Source organism: Apteryx rowi, unplaced genomic scaffold (genome assembly GCF_003343035.1).
Source record: "Apteryx rowi isolate R43461 unplaced genomic scaffold, aptRow1 scaffold_793, whole genome shotgun sequence".
Lineage (NCBI taxonomy): Eukaryota > Metazoa > Chordata > Aves > Apterygiformes > Apterygidae > Apteryx > Apteryx rowi.
In genome coordinates, this window is record NW_020451086.1 from 263,832 (window position 1) to 289,878 (window position 26,047).

Below are 26,047 nucleotides of genomic sequence, written 5' to 3' on the forward strand. Positions count from 1 at the left end.
GGAAAAACATTAATTAGAAACTAAGATATTAGATTAGCCTATTGGACACCAATATTTGATTTTTATATTAAGAAACAAAGCTCTAAGTCACTAAATCGGAGATCCAGACAATTTAAAATACTGTCTTCTGTAGTTTCAGGAAAAGATTTATTTGTACTTCCACTGTTTCCCTACAACTCTGAACTTTAACACACTTTAAATCTAGCTGCTTAGTTTCAATGAAAGAGAATGAGAAGTTTTTCCAAGTCTAACAGAACCAACTGCCTGGCTCTTTGTTTCAAATGTAGAACAAGTTTAAAAAAAAAACGCACTGAGAAAAGCCATGACAAAATACAGAACAAAGGAAAGTGAAGCTTGTGCACATAGCACAGAACAAAAGTAAAACTGTTATTCCCTACTTTATTGATTTAAAATAAAAATGTGAAAACTGTGTTTAGAAAGCCTGGGAAGAGAAACTTCAGCACTGTGCAGACATCTAAAGCATTCTCTCACTATTCAACATTTTTTGAATCCCAGAAGTGAGAATTTAAATATATGCTATCTTTTAAGCCAGAATGTTATCCTTAGAGGTAAAGAGAAAACTGACTGCTTTCCAGTGTAAGGAGCAAGAAGAGGGACAAAAGCCTCACTTAAAAGTACTAGCTTACAAAAGCTATTTAAATATTGATATTAAGCTATTTAAATATTTTAATACTGGAGTCCTTACTCTGATCAAGTATGAAAGCAGCGTTGCTTTGTGCAACTTCATAGCCTTGTTCTGCTAAAAGAAGATACTGAACCACAGCAGAATTTGAATCGCCATCTTTATAGCTGTTGTAGGCAGTCATAAGTCTTTCAGACCAACGGCCTCGCTCGCATACATTCTTAAACAACTGCAGAGGAAAAAAAACAGAATGGTTGTCATGAAGTTCAGAAATTTAGATTTTGTAGGAGGTACACCTTTAATAGTTGTTCAAGGTATTTAAGATTTCAAAGGGAAAACTAGATAGAGAACCTCAGTGCTTACAACACAGCTTCCTAAGCAAAAGCAATACATGCCAAGTGATAGAAAATCTTCATGGATACACTGCATCAATAATGGCAAAAACAAAACTAATCCTTCTTCCCCCTCACAAGGCCCTCCAACAGCCAAATGCATTGTCTATACAGGGAAAGGCTTAAAAGTTTGTCAAATAAAACTTCTAGAAACCAACAATTTCTATCCTGAAGTCAGTGCCTCTGCAAATTTTGCAGACTAGATGCTTTCAGAATACAAAAGCATCCAAGACAAATTATATGGGAAAGTGGCAGTTACACCACTATGGGTTCTCATGTCTTTTTTCAAAATGCATTTGTAAGACTCCAATTGCTTGTATTTTCATAAATCTAGTTCTTTGAATCCACAAGATTCAGATGCTTACGCAGAACTATACTTAAGATTAGCTTTTCAGAAGCTTACTCTGTCAGTTCAAGTGTTATGCTTGAAACCATGTCTAAATGAAGAATTCAGTACTCAAAATAACGATACTTTGCTTTATATTACTTTGATTTTTCTTCCAAGTTTTGAAAACAAAATTACTAGCTTGCTATATCAGAGTACCATAGAATTTAAAGATTTTTCCTCATGAAATACAAATGAGTTTGATAATATTACTTTTCCTAATGATAGCCTTGATTCTACAGTGACCAATGTATTTTTGCTAAAAAAAAGTCTATACAAGCTGACATTTTACCCAGCCTTTGGAAGTTAGCATTTATTTGACCTTTATAAAGAGATGCCCTTACCTCAACAGCAGTATGACAGGATCGCATCACTCCAGTGCCAGTAGCATGCATCTGAGCCAGATTGTAAAAAGCCAGGATGTGGCCACCCTGGGAGGCCAAATTAAAGTATTTCAAAGCTTGTTTATAGTCCCTCTTGACTCCAATACCATCTAAAAGAAAGAATAAGTCAATGCTATTCTTTCCTCCTAAAAGGGAGAGCTGCATGAAATACAGTATGCACTTATTCTTTAAAATTTTTTAATGAAAGGTAACATTATGCAAATATTAGGAAAAAAACCCAAAAATGAATGCAATACAGTAACACCACTTTACATGCAGTCAAGTAGAAGTATGTCTACTCTTGTAATGCCACCTAGTGAACAGTTAGTGAAAGGGCAGATGTTTAAAGTCCTGGCAAGCAATCATTTTGATGTCACTTACTGTAATACATGGAACCTAGCTGAAGTTGTCCGTCAACCCATCCCTGCTCTGCAGCCTTCTGGAAATACTTCAGCGCTAGCTCATAGTTCTGTAGGAATATTGGGTCCAGTCATTAGAGCCTTGCAATACACCACTACTTAAGTAAAGAAAGAGCATGTGCACATGTGTGTGGACAGACCTTCTGTATTATAGAAGAATTGCAGCAAGATGTTCTATTGTGAAAATATGCCAGGTCTTAGTTCAGAAACAGAAAATGAAACAGACTTAGAAAATGCTAGTATCATTGCAGCCTATCTGAAAGCTGGCATCCACATACAGCATTGCTATGACTTGTTATGCTTAGCATAGCATTGGCATGGCCATTGGGCAGTGGATGCCCTGTTCTGTTTTAAGAACAAAGAGCTATAACTTTTTTCCTCAACTTTCAGTTATTTCAACTTTCTGAATAACTGTTTGCATAGCTAAATACAAAGCATCTGATAAAGAAACCCTTCATGTGGGGAAAAACAGGGCGAATGAACTAAAGTTTCCAAGCTTTCCTCCAATTTTCTTGCTTGTATCGAAAGAGACACAAAATTGGAACGTTTCAGATTTTTGTCTTATTTCACAAGAAAATAAAAGCTAAGTTTAAACCTATTGCTGAGAATTCATTTTGCTCTACCTTAATAGCTTCAGCCACACTTTCAAAATTGTTAGAAGGAACTCAGTATATGTGTTTCATACTTTTAAATGTAGTAGAAGTCTTCTCAAATAAGTCTTCTACAGTACTTTCCTCCAGAGAGGGCATTTGTTGACAAGTTACACAATCACCTATGATTAGAAAGATGACTGTCAAAAGCTTACCACTGGAACACCTCTTCCGTATAGGTAAGCCATTCCTAATCCACTCTGTCCAACTGGATTACCCTGAAAACACAGGAGAACATTTCTGGAAAGAAAGGCAAAACCTATAGCTATGTGTGTCCAATTTAGTACCTCTTTAACATCACTAAAGCAATTAAGATAGAATTGTTTTGTATCATTGCTCCTATTAAGTAATAGTTATTTAGGCAGAAAAGAGCAATTGGTAGTTCTTATTCAGTAACTACACAGCTGTTTTGAATGGGAAAGCAGCATACAACAGCAGTTATAATTACTGTACATTTTCAAAATGTTGCATAGGATGCAAAAATCTGGAAAGGCTGAGGCATTAATACTTATTTTGTCTTCAGTTTTGCCAAGTTTGATGTGTTCTGGATGTTACAGAAGCTCCCAAAACAACTAAGACAGCTCTGAGAATCTGTCTTAAATTCAGGGCAGATGAGACTGTCCTGCAGGCTGCATTACTGACCAGTGCCTCTGCAGCAGTAAATATTATGGTATCCCTTCAATACCAAGGCAGGCAATGATGCACACCAGAAAATTTTGCTGAACATATGAAGTCAGCAAATGGAGAGATCCTTACTCAAGGCAAAGAGGTGTAAGAGCAGCAATCTAATCATGGAATGCAGAAAGCATGAAGACAGTATCTTCTAACAACAGTCCCTTCAAAACTCCATTTACCATTTCACATGCTCACCATCTTTCCTCGAGGACTACTTATGCTTTAACTCTACAAATGCTACCATAGGGGAAAGGTGGAAGAAAGGAGGGATAACACCCAAAGAACAAATACTCCAGTTAGATAAGAGGTATGAGAACAAAAACATTTTCTACTCCCTGACTACAAAACAGAGACAAACTAACACAGTATCAGTGCATCTTACATCACCATGGCAGGGCAATTTAGGAGTAATGAAAATTAACAAAATTGCAGAGGAAATTTAAGTGGACAGTATTTCATACTTATGCCTGCATTCATGAGTTAGACTCCTTGTGATATGCAGTTTCATGAAGCACTATGACCACAACTGGAGGCAATTTCAGACATCCTAGACAAACAGGATTTAATTATGGGCTAACCTGGCCTGGAAGTTAGAGGTAGGTGCATGTGCAAAGCCCACAAAGGAATCTGCAGCAAGCCTGAGCTAACCAACTATTTTAGTGCATATGCTGCAAGTATTTCTAGCTTATGGATATTCATACCATATCAGCAGCCTTCTTGAAATACTGAAGAGCTGTTTCATTGCTCTGAGGTACAACATCACTTCCTTCTGAGTACATCTGAAAGAAGCAGGCATTATTAACAACTGAATAAGTCAATTTAGGGTAGAGGTCATGAAGCACTTTAACTTCACATATCAGGAAATCTATTACACTATTAGCCCTATTCTTATTCTAGTATAGAATAATCACCATAGAATTTGTCCAGAAGCAGGAAACACGTCTCTGTGCTGCAAACTTCAGATTCTGAGGGTTTACCTTTGCAATGAAGAATGATCTGCCCATAAAATTAAAAAGGTTGGGTGACAACATCCTTCACATTTGTTCAGCTTGTACCTGTGTGCAGCGAAGAACACAACCAGGCAGACTGTCCCATGATATCAGTGGAAGCCAGACTATATTAGCAGTTAAAATACTTTTTGAAAACAAAGCAAAAGTTGGATACTGGACCCTGTTCCTAACATCATTCAGCATTCATTACATATAAAATATGCAAGCAATACAGAAAGCAGGAACCTGCAATTTCTCATGGCAAAGCCAGTGCCTTGACCAGCACACTGTGTTCTCTCATGCCCTAAGCACATGAATTGTACTTCCCCTAGTGCAGAGACAGCAAAGAGAAGAGCTATGAGCTGCTCCTTACCGCAGCCTAATCTTAGAGGGTACTCAAATTTAATAGTAAGGATCTGATTCCCCAAAAGGTGAAGACAGCCTACAATCCAGCTCTCAGGCAAGTAGCCTAAATACCTTTAAGTAGTAAAACTGTAACATGACAAATAGCAGTTTGCCAGTAACAGATTTATGCCCTGTTTTTATCGAAGACAAGAAAACTGATATAATGGTCCATCTTGCCGACAGATTCAGGTTTTGGAGTAGCTGCAGAGCTATTGGCAACTGACTCAGATGCCTCATCTTTCTAGATAGGGTAAGAATTTGGGTTTCCCATTTCTTCCTGCATTTACCATTTCCCACTAGACAAAATTCTGAGAAACCTAGTTTTTCCCCATACATTGCATGGAAATGTGTGGTGGCCAAATCTGAATTTTGAGCTCTACCATAGAAACAGGGCATTAAGATATTTAACCATTTCATTTCTTTAAATCTAGGGCAGGCACTGTTTCAAAACAAATCTTCCTAAGGGCGAGGAGCAAGTAGAAGCATGATAGACTATGATGCTCAGATCTTGCAAGACAATATAAAACACTAGCAAAACCAAGAACTTATCTTCCACCATCCAAGTTCAAGATCTGTTGAGATCAGAAAGTAGGAAGTTATCTATTATTTTCCACTGAAATACTGCCAATTTTCCTACTTTTGAGAGTGCTCTTATCTTACCTTTCCTAGAAAGGCCATGGCATGAGAGTTTCCAGCATTAGCTGCTTGACTGAAGTACTCAAATGCTCGCTGTAAGGAGGAAAACAGGTATTTTAGCAACCTTGACGTATGATTTGGGTACCTTTTCTTGCAAAAAGAACATAGATGAGTAGACAGTTTGCCAAACTACCACATTGCACTGGGAATAGACAAGAGTTATCAATCCTACCCAATTTAAGGTATGTAACACAGGGTTTCCCATATAACCTTAATAGTGAGCAGTAAACTCTTGACAGTATTCCAAAAGGCAGAGAAAAAAATATATAGCTGCTACTCTGCACAAGCTGCACAGGTGAAACTTACTTCCTCATTGTTCCTTCAAACTCTACAGAAAAATGGACATCTGGATGTTTCTATCTGGATTTTACATGGAGCTTGGATACGGCCAGCCTGACAACTTAGGATCTCTGAACCCTTATACAGCAGTCATTTTTAAGGTATTTTAAGGTGATGGCCATTAAATTCCTGGTAGCCAAGTCTGAAATAATCCTCAGGACCACACATCCTCAGCTCCTCATTTTTTTCAACACAGGCTTTAAGAAAAGATTAATTACTGTAACTTCTTTAACAGTAGCTAGGTTGGCTTACATCAGCAGAAATTTTATTTTCTATGACCACTTAATATCCATAGTATTGAAAGTCACACTGTTTTGGCTATGGAAGCACAATATTCATGCAAATCACATGACCTAGAATATAATTTTTAATGCGTGCACAGTGCATCAGGTAGATCTTACTACACATGCAAAAAAGCAAAGCCAGTTTCAAATACTACTTGATGAATATTTGATTTTTGCTTTTGACTTAACCATTTCTAAGACAATTGGTCTTAAACTAATTGCATAAGAAGGAAAATCTGTTCCATGTACTAATCAGAAAAGTACACAGATATTTAAGTTTCATTCAAGGAATGCTGAAGTCATACCAAATACACTGCAATCCTCCTTAAACATAAGTCTGCTTCATTGTGGTCTTAGCTAGTGTATGGTTCTTCAAATGCCCCTCCCCTGCCCCCTGCAAGTGGAACATGAGTCAGTGATATACTGAAGGGGTACCTGGTGATTTTGCTCTACTCCTCGTCCTCCATGTAAGTGCAACTGTCCAAGGCCAACCTAAAAATTAAGTTTAAATTGAAAGTCACTTTTCCCTGGGGAGTTTATTTTTCTAGAAATACAGATACCAGTGAGCAATTTATATCCACAGGGACAGATCATAGAGTCAAAGATGCCACAAAGTATGAAGGCACAGATTTGCTTCAATAGCTACAATACAGTCCTATTTTTCATATCAGTCTAAAATTAAGTAGAAATTTATCCCAGATAAGCTAGTGACTGTCCTAGGTATAAAATAATGATTGTCCAATTGTATCCTGCCTACCCAATTCTTAAATCGCATCTGACCAAGTTGAATTGTGACAATTTGCTTATGGCCCATATTAGTCTCTTCCTCTCCTTCTGGGCTGTGTGTTCAAGAGGTCCCACTTGCAGCATGCACAAAGCCAGGTAAAACACAAGCAATGAGAAATTGAGGTCCCCTGGCAGGGTCAGTTCTTTTGATCAAGGCTTCCACCACAACATCCAAAGCTATCCTTAAACTGGTCTAGCTTGTTTTTAATGAATGCCAAGATGCTCTTTCCCAAAATATGAAAGTTGTAACTTTTTGCACTTGTTTGCCACAAAAAAACCCTTTATTTTCTCTTCAAGTTCTACTTAAAACCCACTGAAATACAAGTCCCTTCTCGTAAAAAAAGAAACAGGAAATATTTGACTAGATCTAGCAGTCAGTTTGATTTAGTAGGAAGAGAAAACTAAAGCTCTAAGGTCTTTAGATATTTCATAAAGCTGTTCCTATAATTCCTAAAGACTTCTCCACCCCATCAGGTGAACCCTGATTTTACCTGTGCTTGTACATCTCCCTTCTCTGCTAAAAATTGGTAATATTGGATCAAGTCTTCTTCCAGCATTCCACTCGCCATTCCTGGATTTTCTACTTCATCTGCTAAGCGAATTCGCTGAACCACTGTACCACCAGTCAAAGAAATGTCACTAGCAACTGCAGAACAGATGAAGGAAAGTTTCAGGCAGCTTTGTTCAATACAAATATTACACCGCAACTTAGCAAACAGATCTCTGCAGAGCTTCCAACTGTTACTCACAGATAGAATGAATTATTTTGGCAATCTTTAAGAATTAAAGGCATTAAATGAATTAAAAAAAAATTAAAGGCATTAAAACTTAACATATGATTCAGCACCAGACAGCTAAATTGTTTAATAGCAGAAGTTTATGTATTTCTACATCATTCAAGAACACAAGTCTAGTGAAGAGTTTTACCATGATTAGCTACAAGTCGGTAGTGAGTGAGAGCAGATTCACAACTCTGAAGGACTCCTATCCCAGCCCAATACCGGTAACCCTAGAAAGAAAGTATAAAAATATGGGACTGCCTGGTGTTCTAACATATTACCTGCCAGGTTACAAACTGTTTTTCACAGTAACATGATTTGAGCAAGATTTGACAAGACAGACAAAATGAAGGCCACAAGGACATTCTATCTGCATTAAAAGCAACTAGTTGATACCATTAAACATTAACAAAAGCCTATATACTTCACATTACTCAGGCAAAAGCGAACGAACAGACTGATACTTATGGGGGAAAACCTGAAGGCCCTTCTACTTATACGTGTCACACTGTCTTAAATCTCAATGCCAAATAAAACAGAACCTTCAATAAAGATGTCTGGCTTTCAGTTCTTATCAGCCTCTAACAACTAAAAGTCTGATGCTTCTGTTTTAAGTCAAAAGAAATACAAATTTAGTCCATTTAAATCCATGTTTATACATAGCTAAGTGAGGAGACTTTTCCTTAAGTTAACAGTGAACAACAGGGAAGATTCTATCATCCACCCATCACATGCATGTTGATCTAACACTTTGAAAGTGTATTCATATGAATAAAACCATTGGAATGCAAATCTTATGTTAAAAATTTAAGAGGAGAAAAAAGTTCTATGTGTAAGATTGAAATTCACTATGAAATGTTACTTACCAAAATCATATGTGCTATCAGATTTCCTCCTAAAGCTCCAAAAGTGTAATAGACCAGGGCCTTAAAACAAAACCATTGGTTATTTAACATTTGCCTACATGATAAAATATGAGAGCACATACAAAAGACTTGTAAGTTACCTTAGCTTGACTAGAATTGACTCCTAGACCAGATGCATAAAGAAATCCAAGAGCCTAGAAATAAAAAAATAAAAGTTAGTCAGCACATCCTTTGAAAAACCTAGGATTTTGCCTGGAATACGTACATATAAAAAAGTCATAACAGCTAAAAGCTTTAACTCCACTTTGGTAACTTCTATATCTATGCCCTTCCCTGCCCTTTTTAGAATATAAAGTATCTAAATTATTCATCACCTAGGACACTACCGTAAGTATGCCTTGCCAGAATTCAGTCTGGTAGACTGAACATGAGGATGCACCAACTACTTTCCTGTGTAACTGCAGATCCAACGGTTCTGACCATTAAAAATATCCCAGTTTAAAGACACCTCAAGTGAAGATTAGCAACATCTGTCAGGTCATGTATGTATCTTATTTACCTCATATGCCAGTGTAAGGACACAGGAACACCACCTTCTCTAGAGCAGTTTTACTGCTTAATTTACCGTCTAACAGATCCTATGAATTACCCTTTTGCATGGCCTGTTCAGCTGCAGATTAGCTGCATTTATGACTATATTTATAAGTAGTTAGAATGCCAAGAGCTGTTTGGCAGAGGTTTTTTCAGAAGTTATTTTTATTCTTATTATTTACATAAATACTGCTCTATCTATAGCACCTGTTATAGCTGCATGGCTCGAAAGAGAAACTAGAACAGAAGATACAGTATATAAAAAAGCATCTAAAATGCACAACATCCTAAGACTATCCTAAGCAATTTGGAAAGTGCAAAAGGAGACCTCATGCAAACAGCAATGAATTTTAGACCAATAAAACTAAGTCTTTTTTGAGCTATAACACCTTTATAGAAAGCACGTGTTCCTGCTTTCTAATGAAAATCAGCGCTCCAACATTAAGCAGGGAACAGCATGAGACTTGGAAATCAGAGAATTAAAGGAAGCTGGATAACTCCTAGAAAAGTTGACACTTCCAAAATAATAAATAATAATAAATAATAATAATACAGCTAAACAATATATGCAGATATTGAGGTATCAAATACCCATTTTTGAAATCACATATGAACAATTCTATAATGTTCAAAGACACAGGGACAAAAGGAGTTCCATTCCACTAAGAGATGCCAGGATTCCCTAGGAGTTTATCATCTCCTGAGTTATAAACTTGAATATATCTCTATATTAGATACAATTAAAGCCATAGTATCTGAAATTCCATACAAACCACAGAAGATGTAATGCAGAGACTCAGAGAGGATTTGTTGGCTGGAGTCACCTGTATTTATCTGGTTTTGATTTATACATCCAATCTAGTTAGTCATACAACAGACAAGAAATTAGGCGACAAAAACACTACACTGTATTACCGGTAGTTTAATATTTTTAAGACTCAAAGAAAACACCTGTTTCCATTTAAATGTAATTTATCTTGTGTTTCCACATGTATTTACTAAGTACACAAAACTAGATAGTTCCTCTACCCAGTTTTTGCTATTTGTTCCTGCACCCTCAATAAAGCTAGCACATCATCTGGGGGACCATCTGTGAACCAAATCAAGGAAATGCAATTAAAAAAATGTAAAGGCAATGAGTAGTCAGGTGTAGGAATGCTCAAGCATTAGTAACTTAAAACATTTTCTGAATCAGAGCCTGAACCAAATGTTTCACATTAAATTTTCAACCAAAATTAATAAGCAGCCTACCTGCTGTCATATTTAACCAGGGAGCAGATACAGCCAAAAAGAAAGGCAAGTTCATGCATTTACTGTTCTCACCCTGATCTAGAGGCAATAATCTATAAAATTGACCTGGCTGAAGACAAGCTTCTGCAGAACTTAAGGACATACATACCATTTGTCCTTTAGGAGAGCCACCTTCTGTTAGTTTTTCAAATAGTTCCTTCGATGACTGGACGTTTTGCTTCAGGTAGTCACCAAACAACAAAGCATAAGACACTTTCTCCATTGCCTTGGTGTGATTCATGTCAGCTGCTTTCAGAAGATACTGATACGCTCTTAAAGGAAAAAAGTTCGCTAGTCACCTTTAACCAAAGAAGCAGATCCTATTCATAAACTAAAGATACTGGGAAGGTGTTCTGCTCCTGTGTTTTAGCAGCTACCTTCTACATATCTACCACATACCTACAGTCATGTGTTCCAGATGTAAAATGTCTATGCTATTCAATAACTCATAGGATTCACCTAATAGAGTGAACATGAAACTGCTTTGTCTATTACATATGCAAAAGCAATATGCTTTTTCTCCTCTATAAGATTTACTAAGAGTTTACAAAGTCAAATTATCACATTTTTGTAGCAATAATTTTGAGTCCTGTATTATGTATCTAGTAGGATCACTGCTCTAAAGGTTTCATAGAACATGATAGATAAGCCTGAAAATGACTGCTGAATCTTTGATTTAGTATAAAATCATTCAGATGAAAACACTGAATACTGGGTCCAAGACAACTGTGCATATGATTTTGTGATGAAACAGTCGCATTAACTATGAGACAGCTCCCTGGAAACACCTGTTTCAGCCATAGAACTTACAGAAGCTCTCCAAACTAGTTTTACTGTTGTCAGCTTCAACAGCAATTTTAAAAATCGTATCCTTATACATTGTAACACAGTACTGTTAAGTATGCTTTAAGCTTGATTTGTCATGGACCTTTGACAGCATACCAAAATTTCTTTACCACTGTTGCTTTCTATTCTCAGACTTTTCTCTTCCTTATCCCTCTCTTCAGGGCAGGCTGAAGCAAATCTGCTTCCTCATGTGATTTTGTCTTCTAAGAAAGCGTAAGGCGTTCAAGAGAACTTAGACTTAAGACTTTTTAAAAATTCCTAGATCGCTGTATACAAAAAAAATACTAGGCTGGGTTCTAACAGTGGCTCCCTTTGTCTTTGCCGAGGTGTGATGGATAACCTCTAGCTGTGCTTCAGTTTCCCTGATACATAAGGTAGGAAAATGCTTCCTTATCTCCACTGACAAATTTAACGTAAGTATAGTAATGTAATCACAGTCAACTGTTAACTTACAACAGTAAGCTTACAACTATTTAATCAATAATTGGAGATATTAGAGAGTAGAAAGTAAACAAACCAGAATGCACAGAACATGCACTTTATTCTTTCTATTCTTTTTGGTTTCTTCTTTCAAGCACTATCCTTCTACCTCATACAATACTAATTACTGCAGTTGTAATTACAACAATTTGGGCAATTTGGAGCAAGTTTAGTACTATTTTTATGGTGACTGAGAATATCAGAAAACAGGAACAAAAACAAAGCAGGATAAGAAATGCTAATCTTTTCCACTTAATCTTTGAAGCAGACTGAGAACAGGAATGTAAGAAACATTTGTAAGAGGACTTAAGAAAAACAGTGACATTTATATATCAATTACCTGGTACCACATTCTTAGTTTTTTCTGGGCAGCTGCTACATATACCTCACAGCTAGATAACTGCACCAGTTTGCATTAAGTCAACATTTGGAGCCACACTACGTACTGTTGGAACTCCTGAAATCAATCTTATACAAAACTTTTGTTGATTCATATGAAAGCAAGCATAAATTTGTTTTTCTGAATGCCCCCAAATTACTATTTTCAGCACCGTCATTGCATAACTTGATGCTAAGTCCCAGAAACATCATGAAAAACTGCAAAAAAACATCTCTTAGTTAAGCCAAATTGACAAACCATGTCGTCGTTCTCTTGCGGGGATGGAAGCAATAGACTTACTCTTTCTTCTGAGCCTTTTTACTGCTCTCATTAAGGATTTTCATTCCAGTCTGATAAACATCCTCAGCTTCTTGCATCTGTCTTCTCTTATTAGACTGCTCTTCAGCTGAAAAAAGAAAGTACGTTAAGAGCTCCAATTACACAGCTTCAGGCTATTCTCTCAAAATTCCTATTGGGCAAATATAAGTGCAAAATATAGCCAGAAAAACATTTCTAAAGATCAATAAACAGCACAAATGACAGCAAAAAGTTGTCTGAAACAGCTGTTGGATATCTTTGTAGACAATATCTTCTCATTTGATCTCCCTCATGTGAGAGTTTGCTGTCTCTCCTTTCATTGCTCCAAAGTAAACTGTGGAAGGAAGAAAACTCCCCCCTTCAGCAAGATGTTTCCTAGAAAAGGGTTGCATTTGTGTAACAAGTGAGTATAGTGGGAAACATTGTCAAATTGCTATATTTCTACAGACTCAGAAAGTAGGAGTTTAATAGATGCCTCCATTGCAAGATTTCCCAAATAGTGGCATCTGCATTATGTTCTAATCTTTTCCATTACCACCATCATGAGAACTTTGCTTTTATAGTTACTTGCATGCCATAGCGTAAAGTGGTCCTTAATACATGACCAGGACTTCTAGACCCTGAAATAAAGAGCATTCAGAGGACTGAAAACACTAACTGAAGTAAACATTCCTTAGACATGTACAAAGCTATCTGATTACTTACTTTCACAGAAGCCCCACTTTTGATCCTTCTTGTAATCATAGGTTGTTGCACACCAAAGCCTGCCATCTTCCCTCCCATCTGCAGTACACTCTGCATACTCCTTCTCCAGAAACAAAAAGGGGAAGTGGCAAGGTTCACCATCTGCAGTGCCTCCAATAGCTGTCAAAACTGAAAATATATACCCAGGAATAAGACTGCTCTCCTTTAATTCACAAATTAAATCCATCCACTACATACAAGAAAGCACTGGTATGCTGGTCTTTCAATTTCTAAGACCTTCATTTCAACTATTTTTCAGTAAAATTTCTAGTTTATGAAACTGAAAAAACATTTTAAAGTGCTGCTTAGAAAAATAAATATAATTCTTATTTTTATATAGGAAATGAAACAGGTGTGAGGCTTCTTATATTCCTTAATTCTAAACAAAGGAAATCTTTTTGGTTAGACTGGAAAAGGCAAATCTCAGTTATACGTTTACTATCGAGATAAACTGTCCTTCCTTTCACTTTCTCTTCTCTACACTCCCTTTCACATGCAAAAGACWACCTACCAAGTACATTTCATCTCATGAACTCTTTTTATCCCCAAATGTAATCATGTAACAAAACCACTCACATTGACATTTGCACTACTGAAAGTACTTGAATATCAGCAAGGAGTATATTATTAGGAGACATAAGGTAAGGAAAATTTTGACTGAAATCACTTCAAGTCAAATAAGTTTATATTGCTGCATAAACTTATATTGAAAACTATTTCACTTAGGCAATATATTTAGGTTGCACTGAAAATTAAATCAAGCAGCTAGATTTATCATTTCTCCTGCATCAGAACTTGAACATTTCCAATACTGCAATGATATTTAACTATACCTTTTTTGAAAGGTAGTAGAATTATCTTTTTTTGAAAATGAAAATATTTCCATTAGCTTTTGTAAAGGCCTTTCACTAACTATGCTAAATCCAACAGTTGTTTTCAAATGAAGCTGAAACTATTTGTGAAGCCATTGCATGGCTTGATTGATAATGTTTTTTCAAGTTAAAGTTCCTAATTCTTGTAATTAAAATGATAGTTTTTTTTCCCCCTTAGAGACTATATTTGCAAGGCCTATAGACCATACTAATTTTGAAATTGTGTGACAGCAGTGAGTGGTTTTTTTGAGTCTCCTCAAGGCTAAGAAGCTATGCTTCAGTCTTTCTGATGCATAAGGAAATACCTTCAGAACTAGTTAAGCTTGCTCACAAATTGTTCTTCATAATTTGATTCCTTGACCCATATTCCCCTGCTCCTCCCAATTAAGCTCTTAATACATGAGGAAAAAGCAATTTTTCAGAAACCACAATCAAAAATAATGTGACTAAATGCAATTAGCCTGGAACAGTTTTAGACAACTATTAAACATGGGGCAATGCACAAAGTCATACTAAGAGTACATGTAAACTACAATTAAGATGAAACCTCTTATCACTGTCATTTGAACAAAACCCAGGTCCAGGATATTAATACTACTGAGAACTTGGAATTTTACCTGTATTGTCTAGCTCCTTGTCTCTTGTAGTGTAAGAATTTAGAGGATGCTCTGCATGAGAGTTAGCTGTACACTAACATTATAAATTATTCCTCCCAAGTCCTCCCCCTTGCCTTTTTTAATTCTAATTTCAGCCATAATGCTTTTTCCCCCTCCACATACAATTACAAATACTAACCCCTAAGCAACAAAACAGCACTATTACAGGATAAATTGCTGACTACAGTTATTTTGTTGTGTCCTTAAGGAATGCTAAATACATCAAACTAGGTCATATAATTAACTTGAACAATGAATTACTTTTGTCACAAATTGTGTGTACAAGTAGGGATTTACCTGTCCTGCTGTACCTATATCAAGTATATGGTATTCTATCATGTTGTCCACATATATCCACATCTCAATCAATAGTTTAAGTTGGAGGATACTCAACTGCAGATTTATAAGAATTACATTGCTGAAAGATTTCCCCAAATGGGAAAACGAACACAGCAGGAATTACCAGCTTTGTGCAAACTAGTGGGCAGTTTTCATCAAAAGCTGTAGTAATCAAGTTCCATGCTGACAAAGAAAACCCATAAAATAAGAGCAAGATAAATATCTAGAAAAATACCAGTTTCTTTACACACAAAAATCCTCACTGATTGGAAGACAGCTGACAATGGCAGGATAAAAGACTAAAAAAAAATTAAAAAGCCTTAACTGTACTAATTCTAAATTACCACAGAGAAAAATCTCTTCTGCTCAATAACCTGCAAAATATAGGCGGAAAATTGAATATTTTTTAATGAAATCTTATCACCATACACAGAAGACAAACAGCATTTAGAAAAAAAGTTTTAATTTCCCTTAATGCAACCCTGTCCCCAGTAGCTCATTCAAGAGATGTAATATTTGCATCTGAGGTAGATTCCTGCCCTGCTGAGTTACAAAGCTTGCGATAAGGCTGCTCTTTAGCAGTTCCTCCTTCCCCACACCCCCCTCAAGAACACAGGCACCCCATCCCCCTCAAAATTTGCATTCTGGAAAAAACCAGCAATCCTTCCATCCACGTTATTTATTTACTTCATAACAGATTACAAAAACTGCATGAGATGTTTGAACTCTTACAGTTTTGGAAAGTCACTTGCAGTATTTTTGATAGGTGTAGTTAAAAATCTTAGTTGGAAGCAGTACTGGGGAAAAGACATTTGCTCACACCCTTCTGAGGTAAGATAAGTATCTTGAAGTTTGCTTCTGAGGTAGACTGAACAGATTAAATAAGCATGGTGCTTACCTCATTTTTTGGGGGAGCAGTGAGCTACTTTATGGATTTTATATAGTATTTTCCTGTACACCACCACACTTACCTACGGCAATATTTAAATCTGATAGCAACTTTTTAACTAACTGTTTATTAGCTCTGCATTAATAGAGGGATGCTTGTTAGAAAATAGTGGAAGTCAGCGTATAAACAAGAGCCTACTCCTGCTTTCTTTTGACATTCCAGCCTGGAGTTGAGAAGATGGATAACTGGTAATCTTAATGAAAAATATAATTATATGCTGAAGTTGAAGGTTTACTTTTTATGGACAAGTAAAAAGAAATAACTTTTTGGTGCATAGGCTAGGGTACTCAACTGTGACTACTATTTATCATTCACTAACTTCAAGTCAAAAACAATACTCAAATTAACCTTGTATTTTTAATACTAATAAAGAAAAGTTTTATTAGGCTTTCCTGGAGAATTTATGTACAAGGACATAAGGTTTTACTTATATTTGAAAACTTAAAAGTTTACATGAAATTTAGGTATTCCTCTAACACTCCTAAACGCACTGCTAGCAAGCTTCTCTTTGTATCTAAGTTTATTCCTCTATTAACTGACTCTCTAGGCATACAGCCAACAGGCTGAAACACTGATGCAACTTCTCCTTCTACAGTTACTATATATACACACAGGATAGTCTGTGTACTTGAGTCCCATTTGAAGAAAAACAATGCTTTCTCCATTTGATAGTTAAAACTTTCCAAGATGATGGAAGCAGCAAGAGTTATGGAAAACCCTTTATAATGCATCTAAAATAACCACTGAGACTTCAATTACAGTATATTTGAAAATTCTTTATAACATTTTCTGATAAAAATAAGGGAGCAATTACTATTTTATTCTGGAATGGTTAAGACACTAGTTATTTAATATGTACAAACTACTTGTGTTCATCAGCATGCCAAAGTTACTCAGATGCATCTTTCTTGCCACTTGCTGAAAAGCCAAACAGTTACCTGTACTCTGTACTTCTGCTTCTTCTAAGTCCTTATTTAACAGGTTTGACATTTCTAGAGAGTTCAACTCTTCCAGTGAACTCTCTTTTTCCTCCTCTTGACTGTGAAAGTTCTCTTCATCCTCAGATTGAGAGTCTGATTTCCCTGACTCAAGGAAGATCTGACCTGCTACCACCCGAGTTCCTGTGGAATGGTCCTTCACCTGGTCCTCTGCAGATAAAGTCTAAAAGAAAGCAGCCATATTATAATTTAGAAGCTTAGGAACTGAACAGCAGCAGTTGGCAAAAAGTTTTTTTTTTAAGATATGCTCAATGAACATACTAAATTTAAGTAGCAGTATCAGAAGTACATTGCTGAGGTACTTCTGTCAGTTCCCATTGACTTTTCCTTTTAGTTCCTTGAAGAAGGATATTTTTCAAAGAGTCAACAACACTAATTCCTCTGTTGCATAGAAGAACACTAATGTAGCAGTGAGAGCTACAGGTCAAACAGTTTAAAAATGGATTCATAGTCCTGGATTTCAGACCCTTGCTCTCACTCCACATGAAAACCAGAATGACTAGGAACTTATGCCCTCACCTTTGATTCCAGTGAGTCGTCTTGATTTCCCTCTTCATCTATAAGAGATGTTAGAAGTCATTAAATAGGTTTCCCATATGCAATTTTCTTAAAAATAAAAATAAGTTGGGCTTTAATATCATACTATTGTTCTAAAATATTCTACTGTTCTAAGTTTACTAACACACTTCAAAAGAGCCTGTTACAGTTGTCAAGAAAAATCAAAGGTTTCACAGCTGATCCTCCTCCTCCTCAAATTACATCAATACAACTGTGTCCAACACTGGAAAAAACATGAGGAATATTTTAACAAAAATCAGTTCTCTAGTTTACCATATAATATGAATAGTTCCAGTTCAACTGACTGTTAGAAAGGTAGACATCAAGTAAAAATGACCTGTGGAAGCTAAGGTTTTTAGTCACCAAATCAGCTTTAACATAAACAGCTTCCATAGTGACCGGAAAGTCACATTAGCACCACCCAACTCAGTCATACTTAAACTTTGTTCTTCGTAGAAGAGCGCCAATTCATTTTGTCTGACCAGCACATTCAAACCTTTGCATAGAGATTTCTCTTCAAAATTGTGACAAATTAGACTAGGAGAAAAAATTTCTCTCTAAGCTAATGGTCAAGAGCTCTGTTTCAGCTGTTTAACAAGTTCCTGTTTAACTGACATCTTCCTCATCTGAATGGGCTATGACATCTTTGGTTAGATTCTACACGTGAAAAAAACTATTAGGCTATTAGGTAAAGGCCCATTATAAAGCAAAAAGTAGAGGTGAAAAGAGGAGGGAAAGCCATGAGAAAAATTTATTATGACAGTTTCAACTGTTGTGCAGAGCTGTTTCTTTCTGATTTTCTTAGTTCCCATACCTTTAGTAGGAATGTCACCTACTTTAAATAACTAGGTTTGCACTGACATCTCAAAAGCCTCAAACTATCACAGCTGAAATGTGAGCATTCCTACCCATCAGGGATCTGATACCACCTCATTTACGTAAACTAAAAATGACATTAGAAAGAAGATGCTATATTCCTCTTTCTCCCCACTGCAGAACTCACATCTAAATAAAAGGTCAAAAACCTAAATGAGTATCTAAGCATAAAAGCTGCCAACAGCTCCTACTACATTTAAAACTCTCTCCTCTTCTCCTGCCCCCCTCACCCCCCGAGACTTTGGAGTATGTAATGTCCTATAGAAGTTGATAGGTTAAAGATCTGTTTTACTTGTACAAAGGGAATCTAAACCAACAGACATTGGTGTACTGCACATGAAATATAATAGTATGTTATGATTAGCTACTAAAGACTACCCGCACAAATACTGCACGCCAGAATTTTAGGCAACTCTGCTGACTTTCTGAAAGCATTTTGCAGCAAACTAAACTTGCAGATTTTTCATCTTTACGCAAGTCAAGCATCTTACCAGAGACAAGTCACCTCCGAAGTGAAAAACCACAAACATGGCATTTCACTGACTTCATGTTTTGAAGATTCTAATGTTTTAATGTAAGGAAACAACTGTGGGTACTTTCAGTGCAAGGGCTAATCTTGGAAACCAGATCCCAGAAAGACTCTTGATCAAGAAGTCATCTCCTTTCCATTATTTGAAGTCTAACCTTTGGTTACAACAGGTAAGTGATAATGATTGCCTTTAAGCTGTAACAGCATAATAAAAATCAAGAAGAATGCTAAGTCTGGTAAGTGAAGCTGAATAACTGATGTAAAAGGAGTTTGGCAGTATAACTGAAACAAGGAGATAACCGTCTACTGAGTAGGATGTGAAGCTGAACAAGTTTGTCTCCCAGGAGACACGGGATTAGAAAGGATCTGGAACAGTTACTGGGTGAGCAGCTGTATCCTACAGTATCATTAACAGGTGAAGAGCCCTTCAGAGTCAGCAGTGGCCAGTAGGACAGAGCAGCCCAGATGAAATAGACCCTGAAAACAGCAATGAAGACAGCATATGAACAAACACTAAATTGAAGAAATACCAAAACTGTTAAAAAAAAGGCTAGCTAGGCTAGCTGCATTTCTGCAGAGACCACAGTGCATTTCAGCTTGAGGAATCTAACACAAGAATGATTGCAATAAATCATGTAAGAAGTTCTACCACTGAATTTCAGCACTTCAGATCAGCATATAACAGTAGGTTTTAAATATGTTAGAAGTATGCACACATTTAGGATACTTGCTGGCCATTCCTATTTTGAAACTACAGGGCAAGATGGACAGAGTGAAATTAACAGTTTGAATTTAACATTCATTTCCCCAAAGTTACATTCTAATAAATAATCTTGATCTAAAACCAAATGCCATCCCTGCAGCTTCAACCTCTAAAGCTTATCAAGAGATCCAGACATAATTCTACAGTGTGGGAAAACTGAGCCAGGGTTAAATTACCTAGTAGCTTGTACATGGCTATTAATATATACAAGCACTTATATAGTGCCTGTTACTGTAGTAACAAGCATCTTGTTATTTTTAACAGCTATACTAGTTAGGCTTTTTTTCCCCCTCCAAGTCTGGTCAAAATCAGCCCACATGCCTGACATAGTAAAGCCTTTACTGAAAAGCCAGAAGGGTCTAGTGCTAACTAATTTCAGTTTGTGGGTGGCTGACTTTACAATAGAAGACTACACAAAGCCAAACATAAAAAGTTTATATTATCTGAGCACATATATCAAAGAACAATTTTATTGTAACTTCATATCCACAGCAAAGGGTTTATGAAATTAAGAAGCAAGAAGCATCTGAGGAATGCAAGCAAAAGCTCATTAAATGTTTGTTCTTCCTTGAAAGTAAATCATCCTATTTCATTTCTATTGCATCATTTAAATTCTCTCTGAAGGAACCAGCTTGTTATTAACAAGTTGTAGGCAAACCCTAGTCACATAATTATCTTCAAAATAGTGGTTCCAAAACAGAGCACCAAAGCAACAATTTTAGCTATAGCTCTTGGGCTTCCTTTTAAGTTAAACCGATGAGTTTGCTGTGATGATTGATAATGTGACTAGAAAAGGGATCATTTACAGCCTTGTTATTACACTGAATTGCTGGCTAACACGCACCCACTACTCATAAAAGTGCATCCACTTTAACAGACAGCTAAGAAAACTGTTCTGAAAGTGTTAATGAACAATCAATGGAAGGTCACATTTGGGCTTAAGAACAGCTTAATAGTCAAGGCTCAACTACTGAATAAAATCACAGATGTTATGTTTGTGCACCTGCTTCAGAGATTAAAGCTGATAGTTTAATTTGTTTTTCCACAGGCAACTCCAACAGAATTGTTAACTAACCTTTTTTCTGAAATTGAATCTGTCACGAAGGTTGCCTAATTCTATAAACACTTTCTGAAAAAAGCCAATTGGAAGTTAATGCTACCATTTGTTAAACAAAGCAGAGAGATACTATGATATATTGAAAGGAAAAAGTAAAAAATACTTATGCCTGAAACAGGCAACTGCTAAACAAAAAGCTTCACTTACAAGCAATACTAAAATACATGTACTTCACTATGTGTCTCAGTGCCCAGCTAGGATTCTAGGGCACTCCATACAGCTAAACACTTATTTCAAGCATCCATCACTTCATATGTAATTAAAATCAACCTTCAAAATTTATTCATTTTTCCTCAGTTAGAAAGACCAGGGGTCGGTCTATTTAAATACAGTGAAAATACCCTGGCAGCCTAAGCTACTTAAAAAAAAAAAGATTCTACTGTTTTGGAGAATTACTGTTTTCAAGAGAGCAGTATGGAGGGAGAGGCAGGAATAAGAGGAGCTGTGCAGTGCATTTCAGAGAGGAATATCACCAGGCTGAAGGAGTCCAACAGTTCCAAAGCTGAAGTTTTGTTGTAGCAAAGGAACAAGTCAGCTAACAGCATATAAAGCTAAAGCACTGTAACTACCAGGTGAAAAATACTATTTGCTTTAACTTTAGAATGACCGCTCATCTTTGGGAAATAGCTGAAAATTCAGTAACTGCAGGCAGTAGACAATCTCACAAATCTCTGATGAATGCCCTAGCTGATCACTGATAGTCAGCTTCCTCCCAGTTATTGCCATGTTTTTTCAAGCTTGAAACACTGTCACAACAAAGCAACTAGTAAGATTTTGCATGCCCTAAAACAGCCAAAGATTCTGTGGTATTTTTAGTTACCTCTTTCAATGTTCTTTCTGTGCAAACGAAAAGTTACCTGAGATTGCCTCAAATTTTTCAACTGTTAAATCAGAAAAGAAATGGACACCAGAGCCAGCTTAGTATAGATGCTATTCCTATTATAAGGAACCTCCAAAATATGCTGCAAGTTAAGCAAAATCCTGATATGATATCTATTCCACAAGACTAGTTTCAAAGTTATCTTTGGCAGCAAGCAAATTATTCCAGCTAGAATCTTTGCAGAGTACTCATTTTAAGGCAAGTACAGGATTAAGATACAGGTCAACCCTCACCCTGAATACAAATCTCTTCCAGCCTCCTTGCCATAGCTGGCTAGCTATTTACAAGACTTTTACTCTGCACCAGTCCTCTTGCAGGAATTGAGATTCCTATCAGACAAGATGATGATGGAATATTTTTCAGTTAGGTAACAAAACTCTGAAGGGTCAAAGAAAGAACAGTGAGCACAACTCTTGAGAGAATACCTACAGAAGTTTCCTGAAGACAGGTGCCTGTGCTAACATATTCTACCAGTTAATGAAAAACAGTGTATAAAAGTTCTATCACTGAAGTTAGCCAAGGAAGGTACAGCATAAACAGAACAAGAATCACTTCCTCTCTTCAGGCAGCTTGAAGGAACTCTGCCTCCCTAGTCCTGCAAGCAAGGGAGAAATCAGGAATCAAATAATATCTGCAAGCAGAAACAAGAGAAGCTCTTTTGTCAATATCTGTAGCAAATGATCACACAAAAAACAGAAGGCCATCACTGCTGTGATACACAGAAGATACCCAGCTTTGGCTGGAATAGGAACAGTCACTGTCTTCTAGTTGCTTTTGCCCCATAATCTCCTTAGTGTTCCTTGCCAGACCCCAGCCTTCAACTTCATCATAATCAGCATTAATACTTTTTTTTTTTTTTTTTAAAGCAGCAGCATTTCTTTAGGCTGGCAAGTTTTCTTGCATTCATGTCACAAGTTTGCAAGAAACTGATTTAAGCAAAGTTTATGACTACAGAGTTAGGATTCAAAGCTACAGTCAGGCAGCTGATTAGTAAAAAACATCCTTATTAAAAAAGCCTTCTGAAGTTAGGAAATCTAATTTTTGAACTATTTTTATTCATCCTTCTAAAAACCCCTCCCTCCAATATGTTCACATCCCAGATAACTGTTTCCAGACATTAGGAACGAACAGGTATTCAAACAATTATCTGGAAGGCTTACTCCATAGGAAAACTAAAGAGGCATTTAACACCTAGTGCCTAGGCAGGCTTGTACCAGACTCCAGAGATAATGATACTGTTACTGCAGAAAACAAGAAAATTCCAAATGATTCTTGAAAAATATGAGAGAAAGGTCTTTCTATTATTACCTGCTGTCAAAAACTACACTCAACACCTTCTCCTAATTAATCTTGGATACTGATGAACAGTTTTACTCCATGGTAACAATTATCAAGTTTGGCAACAGCACCTAATCCTTTATGCACTGTACCACGTGCTTTCTTTGGGTACATTCACTGTACTAGTTCAATTGTTTTGAACATATGGGTTTTTAAAGGCAGAATTAACCTATCAGAACCTCACAATCAAACTCTGATGGTGGAAAAGCAATCAAGTCAGAAGAGCTGCATTCTACATGCTAAAAAGCCACTGATGTGCACTCAAACAGCCCTTATTTTTATCATTTAGCTTCCATGCATACAACAGATGGTTTACCTGACATGAACAGCCTCATCTCACCTTAGTTTTTTTCTCTATATATGCTATTAATGAGAATACACTATTCAGACAGAATCTGGCTTCACCAAACTTTACATGTCTTCTCTACACTTTTGGAAGTGCACCACTGGCTAGTAGTGTTACTTATAAAATTAGAATAACTGTGCTTGATTTTCAATAACATAATTTAACAACCTAACTTAAAATTTAGCTTTCTACTGCATACATGAAAACAAACCCAAAACCACAGAACTTACCTCTGAAGACACCACCATCTTAAATTACTATTAAGAGTCTAAAAGCACACTGCAATGAGCATTTGATAAAGCTGTCTACTAAAGGAACGTTTACTGGCTTTAGAAACACTCTATATAAACAGATGCATTGAACATCCCCCCCCCCAAAGTGCAAAGAAGGGAGTGGGAGATAGAAACCCCAAGACAGAAAGCTGATGAGAATATATGAGAAGCACACAAAAATTAACCTACATAGAAACAAAAGAAGCAGAAAAAAAGTATTAAAGTGACATAATGCAGGCCCCAGAAGTGCTCTATACATATTTGTGTGAGAAGACTGATCTGATACCACTAACATCAGTATTATCAGCTCCGCAGCCAGAAAATTTGTATTAGGGAGAAAAAACCCAGCTCTTTGTTCGTGAGCAGCACTAGCATTACCAGGTAGGCTCCTGTCTCAAGGCTGGAGCCACACCAAGCAAGACGTTAACTCTCGCTACATCAGCTAGCGGAGCCCAGGGAGATAAGCCCCACAGCTGGCAGGCACAGGGCGAGCAAGCCGCCCACCGCCCGGCACCTGCGGACACGCAGCCCCCGCCGCCGCCAGCGGGCAGGAACCGCCGCGCCCCCGCAGCCGCCGCCTCGGCGCCGCCGTGAGAGCACCGGTCTCCCCCCTCCCCCAACCCCCCAGTGCCCCCGGTGAGGATGCCGGAACCCTCCTCCCTCCCCCGCCCCACCACCTCCGCGCCCCCGGACGCCGCCCGCCCTCGGCAAGGGCGCAAGGACACCCCCGCCCCCCACAGCGGCCCCCGCGTGCTCCCCCGCAGCGCCCGGACACGAGCCCCGGCTCCGCGCCCCGGCTCAGGCCCCATGGGGGGCGAGGCCGCCGCGCAGCTCAGGCCCGTCGGCGCGCGGAGGGGGGAGCCTGGTACTAACCGGCTGCGGCCAGTCCACGGGCCCAGAGCACCGCGACGCAGAGCACCAGCCCGAGGCGCATCCGCCGCCCCATCCTGCCGGGCTCCTGTGGGCCGCCTCCGAGGGACCCCGAGTCCGGCTTCCTCACCCCGCCCACCGGCCTGGCCGCCACCAATCCGCTCACCGCAGGTACACGTTGACGACCAATTATCAGCCGCTAGTCGCGGCACACGCAAGCCATCAAGGGAACGGCTTTCTATACATGGCTCACTCTGATTGGCTTGGGGGGTATTTATAATTTGATACGCCCTCTGTTAGCCAATGGAATCGCGAAAGGAAAGCACGTGCCTCAGCAAGTGCCACCTACGCGACCGTACCCTTCCGAAACAATGTCTCCTATTGGCTTACACGTCTTTTCCTACAACACCCACAGTGCCTTGCGCAGGTCACGCCCAATTCGTGTCCACTAGGCCGCTAAGGCGGCAATGACGAGGCAGGCGGCAGGGACTACATTGACCATCATGCTCCGCGCAACATGCGTAGGGCGTGCGCGGCGGCAGTGCCCCGCCGGCAGGGGCAAGGGCGGGCAGGCGGCGTCTGCTGGGAGAGGCCCGGGCGCCCCGCGCGGCGCGGCGGAGCCTGGCCGTGGCGGCTCTGCTTCCTCTGTTTGCAGACAGGGCGGGCTGCGGGGGGGGGTGGCAGCGGCAGCTCTGTGCGCCGGGGGCTCAGCGGGGCTCCCGAGCGGGCAGAGCACCGCAGGCAGGAGTCCGGGGAGGGACAGGCCGCCTCTTCGGCGCCCGTTTATAACGGTCGGAAGCGGGCGGGCGGGGCGTCGGCTGGTGAGGCCCGGCTAACGCCGGCAGGTGTCAACGCAGAAAGCGTGGCTTTATGCGACGGAGGGTGCTGTGGGGCTGGGTGTGACACAGCTAAACGGAGAGGGGTAGGAGCGGTAAAGGGAGGGAGGAAAAACCCTCTTGCGCTGAAAGGGAGACATCCACACAGTCTGCTAAAAACCCTCTCCTCTGGGGGGTGTGTGTGTGTCACCCTTCAGGCTGGCTACAAGCTTCATAATGCAGAGAGGGCCAAAGTCAGAACCATAATTCCATCCTCTCTTTCAAGGCATCTGGAAAAGGGGAGTAGAGGATTTAGCTTAATTTGCTAAATTTCTCTTTTTATCTCTTCTCATGGTATATGTTTATGCTAGGTATCAATTAGTTTAGACTTCCACATTAACTTTTTTTCATCTAATGGAAAGCTATGATGTTTATGATTTTCATTGGCTTCTGAAAGCAACAGGGAGTCCTATTTCAGAGAAGAGAATTCCAGACAGCTGAATGTACTTTGTTGATTAGGTGTATGGGAA

At 38.5% G+C, this 26,047-nt stretch overlaps 1 protein-coding gene across 10 annotated transcripts in view; it reads right to left on the minus strand.

The window, feature by feature from the left end:
- SEL1L (SEL1L, ERAD E3 ligase adaptor subunit) overlaps positions 1 to 24,935 on the minus strand; it is a 37,347-nt gene extending 12,412 nt beyond the window's left edge. Inside the window, exons 1-17 of one of the 10 annotated variants that reach the window (XM_026088878.1) lie at positions 24,706 to 24,935; positions 17,673 to 17,710; positions 17,094 to 17,316; positions 13,301 to 13,468; positions 12,578 to 12,683; positions 10,682 to 10,844; positions 8,832 to 8,885; positions 8,692 to 8,751; positions 7,974 to 8,055; positions 7,538 to 7,692; positions 6,696 to 6,752; positions 5,602 to 5,670; positions 4,249 to 4,326; positions 3,028 to 3,090; positions 2,185 to 2,272; positions 1,765 to 1,913; positions 707 to 872 (exon numbers count right to left, since the gene is read on the minus strand). In XM_026088878.1, coding sequence (XP_025944663.1) covers positions 707 to 872; positions 1,765 to 1,913; positions 2,185 to 2,272; positions 3,028 to 3,090; positions 4,249 to 4,326; positions 5,602 to 5,670; positions 6,696 to 6,752; positions 7,538 to 7,692; positions 7,974 to 8,055; positions 8,692 to 8,751; positions 8,832 to 8,885; positions 10,682 to 10,844; positions 12,578 to 12,683; positions 13,301 to 13,468; positions 17,094 to 17,316; positions 17,673 to 17,710; positions 24,706 to 24,778 — 1,792 coding nt within the window. In that variant the 5' untranslated portion in view covers positions 24,779 to 24,935. Of the gene's footprint in view, positions 1 to 706; positions 873 to 1,764; positions 1,914 to 2,184; positions 2,273 to 2,300; positions 2,995 to 3,027; positions 3,113 to 4,248; positions 4,327 to 4,458; positions 4,544 to 5,601; positions 5,671 to 6,695; positions 6,753 to 7,537; positions 7,693 to 7,973; positions 8,056 to 8,691; positions 8,752 to 8,831; positions 8,886 to 10,681; positions 10,845 to 12,577; positions 12,684 to 13,300; positions 13,469 to 17,093; positions 17,317 to 17,672; positions 17,711 to 24,705 lie in introns of those variants that run through there. The other 9 variants (XM_026088880.1, XM_026088879.1, XM_026088881.1 and 6 more) reach the window with 9 other exon arrangements.
- Positions 24,936 to 26,047: the final 1,112 nt, after the last annotated feature.